The sequence below is a fragment of the Papio anubis genome, chromosome 10 (genome assembly GCF_008728515.1).
Source record: "Papio anubis isolate 15944 chromosome 10, Panubis1.0, whole genome shotgun sequence".
Taxonomy (NCBI): Eukaryota; Metazoa; Chordata; class Mammalia; order Primates; family Cercopithecidae; genus Papio; species Papio anubis.
Genome location: NC_044985.1, coordinates 102,825,448 through 102,838,513, shown reverse-complemented (window position 1 = coordinate 102,838,513; position 13,066 = coordinate 102,825,448). Strand labels below are relative to the sequence as shown.

Below are 13,066 nucleotides of genomic sequence, written 5' to 3'. Positions count from 1 at the left end.
GGAGGATTGCTTGAGCCCAGGAGGTAAAGATTGCAGTGAGTAAGCTCTCCAGCCTGGCAACACAGTGAGACCCTATCTCAAAAATGAAATGAAATGAAATAAATAAATAAAAATGGGGATAATAATGTCACACAGGCCAGAAAAGGGAAGCGAAGTCACAATACCTGCCACCACTTGCATGAACTTTGAAAACATTAAGCTAAGTGAAAGAAGCCAGTCACAAAAAGCCACATATTGAATAATTTCATTTATATGAAATGTCCAGAATAGATAGAGGGAGACAGAAAGTTGATTAGCAGTTGCCTGGGGAGGGTGAATGGGGAGGGATGGCTAATTGGTACTAGGCTTCTTTTTGGGATGACAAAAATTTTCTAACATTAGATAGTGGTGATGGTTGCACAACTCTGTGAATATACAAAACAAACAAACAAACAAAAACACTGAATCATATGTGTTAAAAGGGTAAGTTACCCAGTATATAATGGTGTCTCAATAAAGCTGTTATTAAACAAAATAGTTTGGAAACAAATCACGGCGCACATTAAGTGCCGGCATGTGTATAAGGCACCGAGGACAATGCCCAGTACATGGAAAGTGTCAGACAAGGGCTGGCTGTTGTTGGAAATGCCCTAGAGCCCAAGAGGGGTCCACTGCTCCTGATGAGGGTCCTGCCAACTGCCCAGGACTCCTGCCCCTTTGGCCTGCATGCCCCCTCCAGGGAGGGTGGGAGGCAAGCCCACTTCTCTCTTCCTCACCCCTCTCCCCAGATAACAAGGCTGGGGAGAAGCAGGAGCTGTGTTGTGTCTCCCTGGTGGCCGTGTACCCCTTGCTTTCCATCCTGGATGTCAGCTCCATGGGCAGTGCCGAGGGTATCACCCGGAAGCACCTGTGGCGCCTCTTCTCTCTGGACCTACTTAACAGTTACTTGGAGCGTGACCCCACCCCCTGTGAGCTCACCTACAAGGTGCCCACCCGGCACAGGTGAGCTGAGCCTGGGGTGCGGGTGGGGGCTGGGGGCAGGGCCTATCTAGGGATGTTCATGGAACTTTCTGCCCAGACCCCCAGAACAAGGAAGCTGTTTCCCATCTCTTTGAGGGAAGAGCTCTCCAGTTCTTGCCCATCCCTGGAGGGGCCCAGGGAAGGGAGGAATTGGCTTGAGGTCTGAAGAGCCAGCCCATCCTTGTCCCTGAGTCCGAGATTCTCCAGTTCCCAGCTGGAGGGAGGGGAGAGCCCAAGCCAGCCATCCCTGGGAGGGCCCTGCCCTGGCCCCATCCCCATCTCTGAGCTCCTTTCTCTGTTCCACACAGCATGAGCCAGATCCCCCGCATCCTCACCCCTTTAAGGCTTGACTTCAATTTCGGGGCCGCACCATTCAAGGCCCCACCTTCTGTGGTATTCCTGGCCCTGAAGAACAACGGAGTGGTGCCCCTGGACTGGTATGGTTTGAAGGGGGCCACTGGGGGGCCTGGGAGACAAGTGCCTAGAGGCTGAAGGAGAACAAGAGCTGCACTCTCTTGCTAGTGGTGGCCTGGCTGCTTGCTGTCAGTGAAGAGTGGGTCCCTCACTGATGGCTGTGGAGGCCAGGGTGTGACTGGGGTTGCCAGCAGGACCTGGGACCTGTCACCAGCTGAGACGTGGTGATAGGCTCAGAAGTGGTGGGACTGCCCTGATGGAGCCTGGGCATAGTGGCCTTAATAGCGTAACAAATGAGACGCATTTGCTGGGTATCTGCTGCACACCAGGACCTGCGCTTTACAAGCCTTTTCTCCTCCAGTCCTGTGGGAAACTCCTCTTCTCTAGACTCTTTCATAGACAGGGAGGCTGAGGGTCAGCAAGGTTAAGGACTCAGCAAAGACCATTCAGCCGTGAATGGACAGAGCCAGGTTCAAAGCTGGATTTGTCCGGTCCAGAGCCCTTGCCTACCCCAGTTAGTCAGCAAGAAGGCTGAGTTGCTTCTACATAGTATGCACTGGCTCAGTGCTGGGGCCCACCTGACACAGCCCCAGCTTCGTGGAGGCTGGGCCTGAATGGGAGGAAGTTGAGGGTCTCTGGTGGGGAAGGACAGAGATCTGCTGCCGGGGACAAAGCTGCCCCTGAGGGTCCTGTCTGAGGGGCTTTTCTCCCCCAGGGGCTCAGAACTTGTGCCCAGCAAACATCCTGCTTCCGTGCCTGGACTTTTCCTCCCTCCACCATGTGCCTTGGTTTCCTAGTAAACTCCCTTTTGATGACTTCCAACTTTGCTTGGCTAAAGAGAGGTGAAAAAAAAAGTGTCTCCATCTGGGTCAGACCTGGGAGACAGATCCAGGGGTCTGGCCAGGGCGTGGCAGTGAGTGGGGGAGAATGAAAATATGCAGATGGGGCTTCTGTGATCAGGAACTCGCTGGCCTGAGCAGAGAGAGCCTTGGGGAATGTGGGGTGAAAGGGGTGGGGTCTGCATCATCGGGGGGGCACTAGCGGCCCCTCACTCTCTGACTGTCCCCTTTCTCCTCCATGGTGGAGGAAGATGGGGAAACTGGCTCTTTAGGGGGCTCCTGTCTGAGAAGGGCCAGAACTGTGAGTAACTGAGGGCTCCCAGCCCTGAATGACTGGGAAGCTTGGCACAGCTGCCAGCCTGGTGGGGAAGGCCAGGGACTGCCTTGAGCTCCAGACTTGCCATTCACTGGGCTCTTTGAATGGGCCCGGAGCCAGGCCCTACAGGGCTCCAGGGAGAGGGGTGGGGGCAGAAAAAGCAGTGTTGGCCTGTTTCCTGGAGGGGACCGCGCGCCGGTGTTTGTGTAGGAGCAACCAACTCACGCTCTCTGTGGAGAGGGTCCAGGCTGCTGGAAACAGAGGCGGGGGAAACCCAGGCAGCATGCCCAGCCAGCGGGGCCAATCCATCAGGAGATCATCTGAGGTGCAGGAAGGCAGTCCGTGCCTCTTCCAGGATTCTAAGTAGATTGACTCTCCTATGCTTTTTGTGTTGTTGTATTTCCTTTCAATTTCTTAGAAGGCTATTTTTGAAAATTCTAGTCCGTCTCTTCTGAGCTCATAAAGAACAGATGGAGAGTTTTATTCCTGCCAAGGCCTGTCAGAGAGGGCCAGGAGGCAGCAGCAGGCAGGAACCCCACGTGGGAGGGGGAGCTCCAGGGGAAGCAGGGAACCATGCAGCCGCCCCACTCCCTCCACACCTTCTCCCCTTCGCGCCTCTGCTTTATCTGGCCCTGGCCTTTGTAGGGTCTTGCATTTAAGGGGAGATTCTTTTCAGATGTCAAATATGCTGGTTAACGGCATTTGTTCACTCATGCAGTCTTTAATTCATTGGCCACACCTTTACTGCGAGCTTCCTAGATGCAGGCTCTGGGCTGGTCTTCAGGATAGAAATGGGGATGGGCCTAGTCCCTTCCTTCCAGGTGCGGCAGACTAGCCTCCTGTTGCAGGGTCATATGCGCTGTGAAGGAGGTGTGTGCAGCATTTCAGAAGGGCTTCCTACAGAAAGCTACAACTAAGCTAGACCTACAGCCTGGCGCAAAAGGCAGAAAGGCTGTGAAGCGCCTTCCAGACAGAGGGCCTGGTGTGTACAATGCGTGGCTGGAGCAGCGAGTGGGAGAGAGTGGAGAGTCTCAAATGAGACTGGGGAGGCAGGCAGGGGCCAGGACGTGCAGGGCCTTGGAATCCTCCTTCAGAGAGTTTGGACTTCTTCCTGAGGACATCGTGGGATGGGCATCGGGAAGTTAGGAGCAAAGACAGGATCAGCTTTCAAGACCTGTCACACTGGAGGAGAATGGATTAGCAGCTTGAGGCAAGGGGACAGGTTGGGAGGCTGTTGTGGTCCTCCAGATAGAGGGATGCAAGATGGCGTAGAAGCCCACACTAGAGGGCTGGAAGGGAAAGGGGTTGCAATTATTTAGGAGGGAGGCTGGGCCAGGCACGGTGGCTCATGCCTGTAATCCCAGCACTTTGGGTGGCCAAGGTGGGAAGATCACTTGTGGTCGGGAGTTTGAGACCAGCCTGGCCAACATGGTGAAACTCTGTTTCTACTAAAAATACAAAAATTAGCCAGATGTGCTGGTGCACACCTGTAATCCCAGCTACTCAGGAGGCTGAGGCAGGAGAACTGCTGAAACCTGAGAGGTGGAGGTTGCAGTGAGCCGAGATCACACCACTGCACTCTAGCCTGGGTGACAGAGTGAGACTGTCTGAAAAAAAAAAAAAAAAGAATGGACCAGGGCAGAAGGCAGTGAGGACAAAGGAGAGGCTGAAATATTAAAGGACCCCAAACTAGCAAGGTTTCCAATTTTACCACTGCTCAATATCCCCAGTAAAATGACAACAGTGGTTTACTCACTTGTAACAAGTCAGACAACATAGGAGCTATGGGAAAAAAGTAAGAAGCTCCGCAGTCCCCTCTCCAAGACCAGCTGCTAGGGTGATGCGGATTCGGAATGTGCCTTTCACACTCAGCATTTGCACAACACACAGACATGCACACATTTACAGAGTGGTTCTCTTTCTTATTTTTACAGTCATAGCCCAATACTATACCTGTTACTTTCAGGAATAGTGATGCTTTCATTCAGCATTATATCAGTAACATCTCCTTTAGATCAATACATATATCTAACGCATTCTTTTAAATAGCTGTATAATATGCCATAATATGGGTGGACTTTAAATCGTTAAATCACTCCTTTATTGGAAACTCTAATTGTTCCCAGCTGCTTTTTTTTCACGACCACTACAAAGAAAGTGGTGATAGGCATCCGTGTATATATGTGCATGCACACATATGTGCTTTTGTTCCTACGAATTGGTTTCCCAAACAGAGACTTCCGGGTCAAAGGGCATATGCTGCCAAAATTCCATCCAAGAGGCTGAGCAGTTCCCTCTCCATCCACCTGTGTTTGAGTCTGTTCTTTCTAAACTTACCAGTGTTGAGTGTTACTATTCTTCATGCTTCAGATGTGAAAAAATTTAAGACTGGTTCCTTCTGAGGGTTTGGACTTAGGCCTCCCTGACTCTTACTGAGGCTTCCAGGTGCATGTTGCACGCTTTCTCTCAGGTGTGCATTACATGCTTTGTTTCAGGTGCGTGTTGCGTGTTTTCTCTCAGGTGTATGTTGTGAGCTTTTTCTCTCAGGTGTGCGTTGTGTGCTTTCTCTCAGGTGTGTGTTGCATGCCTTCTTTCAGGTGTGTGTTGCGCGCTTCCTCTCAGGTGTGTGTTGCGCGCATTCTCCTCAGGTGTGTGTTGTGCTCATTCTCCTCAAGTGTGTGTTATGCGCTTTCTCTCAGGTGTGTTGTGCGCATTCTCCTCAGGTGTGTGTTGCGCACGTCCTCTCAGGTGTGCGGTGTTCACTTCTGCTCAGATGTGTGTTGCGTGCTTTCTCTCAGATGTGTGTTGCGTACTTTCTCTCAGGTGTGCATTGCACACTTCCTCTCAGGTGTGTGTTGTGCGCATTCTTGTCACTTGTGTGCTGTGCACTTTCTCTCAGGTGTGTGTTGCGCATTTCCTCTCAGGTGTGTGTTGTGTGCTTTCTCTCAGGTGTATATTGCACGCATTCTCCTCAGGTGTGTGTTGCACACATTCTCCTCAGGTGTGTGTTGCGTGCATTCTCCTCCTTGGGGTATTGTGTTCTTGGCACTTCTCCTCTCCAGGTGTGTGTTGCGCGCATTCTCCTCAGGTGTGTGTTGCGCGCTTCCTCTCAGGTGTGTGTTGCGCTCTTTCTCTCAGGTATGTGTTCGCGCACTTCCTCTCAGGTGTGTGTTGCATGCATTCTCCTCAGGCGTGTGTTTTGCACATTCTCCTCAGGCGTGTGTTGTGCACATCCTCCTAGGTGTGTGTTGCGTGCATTCTCCTCAAGTGTGTGTGGCGTGCTCTCTCAGGTGTGTGTTGTGTGCATTCTCCTCAGGTGTGTGTTGCATACTTTCTCTCAGGTGTGTATTGCGCACTTCCTCTCAGGTGTGTGTTGCGCACATTCTCCTCAGGTGTGTGTGTGCACATTCTCCTCAGGGGTGCATTGCGCGCTTCCTCTCAGGTGTGCGTTGCATGCTTCCACTCAGGTGTGTGTTGCGCTTCCTCTCAGGTGTGCGTTGTGTGCTTTCTCTCAGGTGTGCATTGCGCACTTTCTCTCAGGTGTGTGTTGTGCACTTTCTTTTCGTTTTCTGGATGCTCCCTGTTGTATCCTCCACCCGGTTTGTAGCTGGAACCAGTTCTGTACCATCTCCGAGAGTGAAATGGGTTCTCCTTTCAGATTGTGACCTCAGGACCCCTTTGTCACTAGTTTTGTCAGCTACTTAAGGTGCATTATCTACTTTACTGCAGTCCTAGGCATGTCAGGGACATTAACTCTGTGCACAGACTTGCTTCTGTTTCAAGAGTGCCAGCCCTGCTGGGGCATCTGTTCTCCACCCTGTGCCCAAGTTGACCTGGACACCCCACTCCCTGGGCCTGCTAGTTGGTGGTGCCAGCCTTCCTAGGTGTCCCAAATGGCCCTTTCCCAAGAGCTTTGTCACAGAAGGGTTCATGGCCAGCTCAAAGTGGCCCCCATATTCAAGCAACACCTTGACTCCTGGCACCCACAGTGGGAGCCCCACTCTTCACTTCTTGAGTTGCCGTGGCCCTGTGTCTGTTCCTGGGTTTTGGGGCCATTATTAAATGAGAATCCACAACAGCCACATTTGCTCAGACACACATGGGACAGTTTGCCAAATGGAGCATGAAGTGTGGGAGTCATGGAAGAAGCCTCCACCTGCCCGTCGGGGTCTCAGAGCCCCTGCCTCTCTGTTCTGCCTGACCAGTTCTTTGTATGGCTTTGCATCCGTCTCCCAGGGCCTTCCTCTTTCCAAGTGACCAGCGGATTGACATGGAGCTCTGGGCAGAGCAAGCAGAGTTGAATTCCACCGAGCTCCACCAGATGCGCGTGCAGGACAATTGCATCTTCTCCATCAGCCCCAAGGCTGGGAGCCTGAGTCCCGGGCAGGAGCAGATGGTGGAGTTAAAATACAGGTGTTCCCCACCTCCCAAGTCCCTTGCACTTCCAGTCATAGAGACCCCTACCCCTGGCCTTTCATTGTGTGACTCCAGGGCACCCCAAATGGCCATTCCCTGGGAGGACCACCTTCTCACCTGCAGGGGAGGTCTAGTTTCCTTCTTGCCCCATCCCAACTCAAGGGCGAGTTGCTCCCAGGGGCTGGCCAGCTCAAAGCCACAGAAATGTCATGTCCATTTGCTCTCTTTCTTATACCAGGGCTCCAGAACTCACTCCCAGACTTTTCTTTCTAGCCACCTGTTCATCGGTACTGATCACCTCCCAGTGCTCTTCAAGGTGTCCCATGGCCGGGAGATCCTGGTGAGGCCCCAGAACCCTGGCCCTGCCCTGGTTTCAGGCTGGAGGACGGGGCTGGCTGGACAGGAGCAGGGAGCTGTGTTCTCCTGGGGAGCTGGGGTCCAAATCTCCGCTGGCTGTGTCAGTTCCTCCTGGGGAACTTTTATTTCCAGCTAAATTTCATAGGTGTGACAGTGAGGCCGGAGCAGAAGTATGTGCACTTCACCTCTACTACCCACCAGTTCATTCCTGTTCCCATTGGTGACACACTACCCCCACGGCAGGTCAGTGGTCCACGTTGTCCTGTTGACCAAGAAGGCCTAGGTGTTGGTCTCTAGGTATGAGTGTCAGCCCTTGAAAGAGTGACAAAGACATGGCTGTCTGGAAGCACTTGAGGGGCTGGGCCAGCAGGTTGAACCCCCAGACTGGGCAACTGGGAGAGACTTGAGGGGAGAGGCTGCAGTGTCCTGGTGCCTGGTGCTAAGCCCTTTGCCAGGTCCAGTTCCAATTAAAAAATGAGGATTTTTTTTTCCTTTAGCAAAATGTTCTTCAAACTTCTTTGACCATGAACCATACTAATATATTTGATGTTATATATGCTTATACCCCAGTATATATGTAAACATACAACCAAAGTGGAAGTATCACAAATTGATAATTATACTACTACATGCAAAGTATACTGATATTTTCTTTTTTATTCTATTCTGTCCAGTTTTTAAAATGCTGGACATGACCCACAACATTGATTTAGATGTGCTCACCAGTAGGTCTTAGCCATAGTGTGAAAATCACTGCTCCAAAAAGGATGTCCTTCTGGAATGTGAAGAACTTGGGAACCTTTAGACCTTTCTTTCTTTACTGATTGACGGCAATACAGTTTCCTTGCTCTGGAAATGTACACTGGTCATCTCCAAGAGGGGGACATAATATTTTCCCAAACATTTCACAGCTGTGCAATTTCTAATCATTTAGAAGCCCAAGTGTTTCTGAGCAGGCGCCTCCAGCCATTCAGCCTAGAAGCCAAGGAATGGGCTTCCTGGATCTAGAGGGGAGTTTCCTATCCCCAACTCTGTTCACTTCTGTGGACACCCACTACCCCTCTGGCTTCCCAGCAGGAGCTGTGACAGTGAAGCTGGTTTGAGCTACTGGGAATATGTAGTGCCATTTGCTAAAAGGAGATAAACTGGGAGCAGGAATAGGCTTTAGAATGAAGAGTTTGGTTCTGGCCAAGTTTGAGATGCTAATGAGACAACCAAGAGGGCTTGTCAGGTAGAAGGTGGACACCAAGTGTCTTAGTCCATTCTGGCTGCTAAAACAAGTTACCATAGATTGGGTGGCTTATAAAGACCAGAAAATTTATTATAATTTATTGTAATTTAACTTATTATAATTTATCGTAATTAAAAAGGCTGGGAAGCCCAAGATCAAGGCATGGGCAGATCTAGTGTCTGGTGGGGGCCCACTTCCTGGTTCGGTGGCTTCTTGCTGTGTCCTCACATGGTGGAGGGGGCAAACGAGCTTCCACAGGCCTCTTTTATAAGGGCACTAATTCCACTCATGAGGGCTCTGCCCTTGTGGCTGAATCATCTCCTGATCATCTCTTAATACTACTCTATGGAGGATTAGGTTTCAACATATGGATTTTGTGGGGACACAAGCATTCAACCCATAGTACCAGGTCTGGAGCACAAAGGGTGGTCCAGGCTACAGAAATAGAGTCAGCACGTTCAGGAGTGAATGCTCAGAAAGGGGAAAAGGGGCCAGGACTGAATCCGGATGGACTCTATTCTCTCTGGCTTCAATTTTCTCATCTCTAAAAGGAAGGATTGGACCAGAAGATATCTGGTTTCTTCTAGGACATTCTATGATTCTCAACCTTTGGAGTTGGTCTTTGGTCCTTCAGACCTTTCCGCCCCCTTACTTGCCTTTAAGCAGAACTCCCTCGGCCAGGCGCAGTGGCTCATCCTGTAATCCCAGCAGTGTGGGAGGCAGAGGTGGGAGGATTGCTTGAGGCCAGGAGTTCAAGACCAGCCTGACCAACATAGTGAGACCCCATCTCTAAAAAAATATATTTTTTTGAAGCAGCTGTGTGTGGTGGTGCACGCCTGTGGTCCTAACTACTTGGCAGGCTGAGGTAGAAAGATTGCTTGAGCCCAGGAGGTCGAGGCGGCAGTGAGCCATGATTATGCCACTGCATTCCAGCCTGGGTGACAAAGTGAGACCTTGTCTCAAACAAAAACAAAAACAAAAACAAACAAACAAAAAAAAACTTGATGAAGTTAAATTGAAGACAAATAAAATAAGCTGCCCCTTTACAAATAAGATTACAGATTATCCTAAAATGTCACCAGCTGAACATACAGTTAAATACTTCTTGGGTAATCAAGCCACATGAGAAATCAGAGATCTTTAGAGGAGCTCACAGACTCAAAGGGTGACATCATGGAGATCAGCCTGTGCTCCCACAGTGGGCACAGGCTTTCTGGTTTGCAGTCCTGAACTGATGTGGCAATTTTCCTATTCCTGCCCCCTGCAGATTTATGAGCTGTATAATGGTGGCTCAGTGCCTGTGACATATGAGGTCCAGACCGATGTCCTGTCACAGGTTCAGGAAAAAAATTTCGATCACCCCATCTTCTGCTGCCTCAACCCCAAAGGGGAGATCCAGCCAGGTACCACTGCACGGGTCTTGTGGATCTTCTCACCTATTGAGGCCAAGACCTACATGGTGAGCAGCAGCCTGGATGATGTGGGAGGTGGGGTGGTGCTGGCTTCCTCAGCAGGCCTCCCTCTGACCAGTCCCTACCCCAACCCTCCTAACTCCCCAGGTGGACGTGCCCATACACATCCTGGGATGGAACTCGGCCCTCATCCACTTCCAGGGAGTGGGCTACGACCCCCATATGATGGGGGACACAGCCCCATTCCACAACATCTCCTCGTGGGACAACAGTTCCATACACTCTAGGCTGGTGGTGCCTGGACAGGTGGGGAAAGGGGAACTGGGAAGGCCTGAGGCCTTGGGGAAGAGCCTCAGAGCCCAGGATGGCCAGGACAGAACAATGGGGAGGCTGGGAGGGACATGAGATGTAGTTGAGGAAGGACAGAGTCTGAGATGAGGCCTTGGAACTCACCCTCCTCCAGATTCAGGAGGTGGCACCGGCTCCATGAGAGGCCTACCCTGCCACCTAGTGCCCACAGGTGTTTCTGCTCAAGCCACTCCACCTGCCACAGGGCCCTGCATCCCACCCTCTTATCTGGGATGAGGATGTTAAAAGATGGCACAGGAGTGGGGGTGTTGAACAGTGTCAAGAGGGCCAGGCCCAGTGGTCTTGATTTTCTGACCTCGTGATCTGCCCGCCTTGGCCTCCTAAAGTGCTGGGCTTACAGGCATGAGCCACCGCACCTGGCCAATTCTTATTTCTTTACCTCTACTCTCCACCCACAGGATGTCTTCCTGTCCCAGTCCCATATTTCCCTGGGAAACATCCCTGTGCAGAGCAAGTGCAGCCGCCTGCTCTTCCTCAACAACATCTCCAAGAACGAGGAAATTGCCTTCTCCTGGCAGCCAAGTCCTCTAGATTTTGGGGAGGTGAGAGTCCCCTGAGCCCTTGAACCTCCATCAGAACTCTGGACACATGCAACCCCACCTGACCCCATCCCATACGACCCCATCCCATACCACCCCACTCCATCCCATCCCATCCCATCCCACCCCACCCCATCCCATCCCATCCCATCCCACCCCACTCCATCCCATCCCATCCCATCCCACTCCACTCCATCCCACTCCATCCCACCCCACCCCACTCCACTCCATCCCACCTCATCCCACCCCAATCCATCCCACCTCATCCCATCCCACACCATCCCATCCCATCCTATCCCACCCCACCCCACTCCATCCCACCTCATCTCACACCACACCATCCCATCCCATCCCAACCCATCCCACCCCACTCCATCCTAGTACATCCCACCTCATCCCATCCCATCCCATCCCACCCCATCCCATCCCACTCCATCCCACTCAACTCCATCTCATCCCATCCCATCCCATCTTGTCCCATCCCATCCCATCCCATCTTGTCCCATCTTGTCTTACCCTGTCCCATCTCATCCCATCCTATTCCATGCCATCCTATCCAATTGCAACCCTGTGAATCTCCAGAGACTCCTTCTCCAAATCAACAGGTGTCCGTGAGTCCCATGATAGGGGTGGTGGCTCCTGAAGAGACGGTCCCATTTGTGGTGACCTTGAGGGCCTCTGTGCATGCCAGCTTCTACAGTGTAGACCTGATTTGCAAGGTAGGAACCAGCCCCAGGGGTAAGGTGGGATGGAGGCATGGCTCCCAATGCTGGGGTGGGGTGAGATGGGCTGTGAGATCCCCAGACCCCAGCAAAAGGCGGAAGTCAGCCCTTGGAAGGGAGAGGGCCTACAGCAAAGGCCCAGGGCAAGCTCCAGACCTTGGCCTTCTCTCTCTCTGTCCTGGGCCATAGCTGTACCCACAGCAGCTCATGAGGCAGTATCACGAGGAGCTGCAGGAGTGGAAGGATGAGAAGGTGCGGCAGGAAGTGGAGTTTACCATCACTGACAGGAAAGTGAAGGTGAGAAGGGCTGAGTAGATCTCAAACACCCAGATCTTTCTGACTGGCCTTACCAGAGGGGACAGAGGTAGTGGGCCAAGGTGGCCTTCCAGGCCAAACCAGCCAGCCTTCCCTAAGAGATTAGATTCCATTCACTAGACTCAGCTTAGCATCTCCACAGCCATCCGGAGAGGCTCTCTGGATAGAGAAGTCTGGCTGTCCATTCCCTGCCTCATGTAGCCAGCATTTAATGAGTGGCTACTGTGTGCTGCACGCTGGGGATTCAGGGGAGACAAGCAGAGCTCACCTTCTTCTTTTTTTTCTTTTGAGACAGAGTCTCACTCTGTCACCCAGGCTAGAGTGCAGTGGCTCACTGCAACCTCCACTTCCCAGGTTCAAGCAATTTTCCTGCCTCAGCCTCCCGAGTAGCTGGGACTACAGGCGCCCACCACTAGACCCGACTAATTTTTGTATTTTTAATAGAGATGGGGTTTCACCATGTTGGCCAGGCTGGTCTCGAACTCCTGACCTTAGGTGATCTGATCACCTCGGCCTCCCAAAGTGCTGAGATTACAGGCATGAGCCACTGTGTCCAGCCTAGAGTTCACCTTCTGATGGAAGACACTGTGGCTTCAAGGGCAGGCTCTGGAAACAGATTGCCCAGGTTTCATTCCTGGAGTTAATGATTTCTGGCTTTGTGATCTCAGCCAACCCATGTAATGTCTCAGTACCTTCAGCTGTAAGAAGTAGGGGTGGGTACTATTACATCTGGGATTTGCTTCAATATAATCCAGAGGTGGGGCACAGCTTGGACCAGACTGGCTATGAGGTGCTAGTTGTTGAAGCTGGGCAATGGGCAACGGAGAGTTCTTTGTAGCATCCCCTCCACTTTTGTATACATTTGAAATTTTCCATATTAAAAAGGTTAAAGATAAAAGCCTAGGCTGGACGTGGTGGCTCACACCTGTAATCCCAGCACTTTGGGAGGCCAAAGCAGGTAGATCACTTGAGGTCAGGAGTTCGAGACCAGCCTGACCAACATGGTGAAACCCTGTCTCTACTAAAAATACAAAAATTAGCTGGCAGTGGTGGCAGTTTCCTGTAATCCCAGCTGTTTGGGAGGCTGAGGCACAAGAGTCGCTTGAATCCGGGAGGCGGAGGTTGCAGTGAGCAGAG

The 13,066-nt window shown here is 51.7% G+C and overlaps 1 protein-coding gene across 7 annotated transcripts in view; it reads left to right on the top strand.

The window, feature by feature from the left end:
• Positions 1-13,066, top strand: part of CFAP65 (cilia and flagella associated protein 65) — a 40,703-nt gene that overhangs the window by 22,604 nt on the left and 5,033 nt on the right. For all 7 annotated transcript variants that reach the window (XR_635809.4, XM_017947000.3, XM_017946998.3 and 4 more), the window contains 10 exons: positions 768-981; positions 1,308-1,436; positions 6,805-6,981; positions 7,258-7,324; positions 7,474-7,584; positions 9,840-10,031; positions 10,132-10,290; positions 10,752-10,895; positions 11,498-11,611; positions 11,804-11,911. Coding sequence is in view for 6 of the 7 variants with exons in the window: in XM_017947000.3 (XP_017802489.2) it covers positions 768-981; positions 1,308-1,436; positions 6,805-6,981; positions 7,258-7,324; positions 7,474-7,584; positions 9,840-10,031; positions 10,132-10,290; positions 10,752-10,895; positions 11,498-11,611; positions 11,804-11,911 (1,415 nt within the window). In the remaining variant the exon portion in view is untranslated. The remainder of the gene's footprint in view (positions 1-767; positions 982-1,307; positions 1,437-6,804; positions 6,982-7,257; positions 7,325-7,473; positions 7,585-9,839; positions 10,032-10,131; positions 10,291-10,751; positions 10,896-11,497; positions 11,612-11,803; positions 11,912-13,066) is intronic.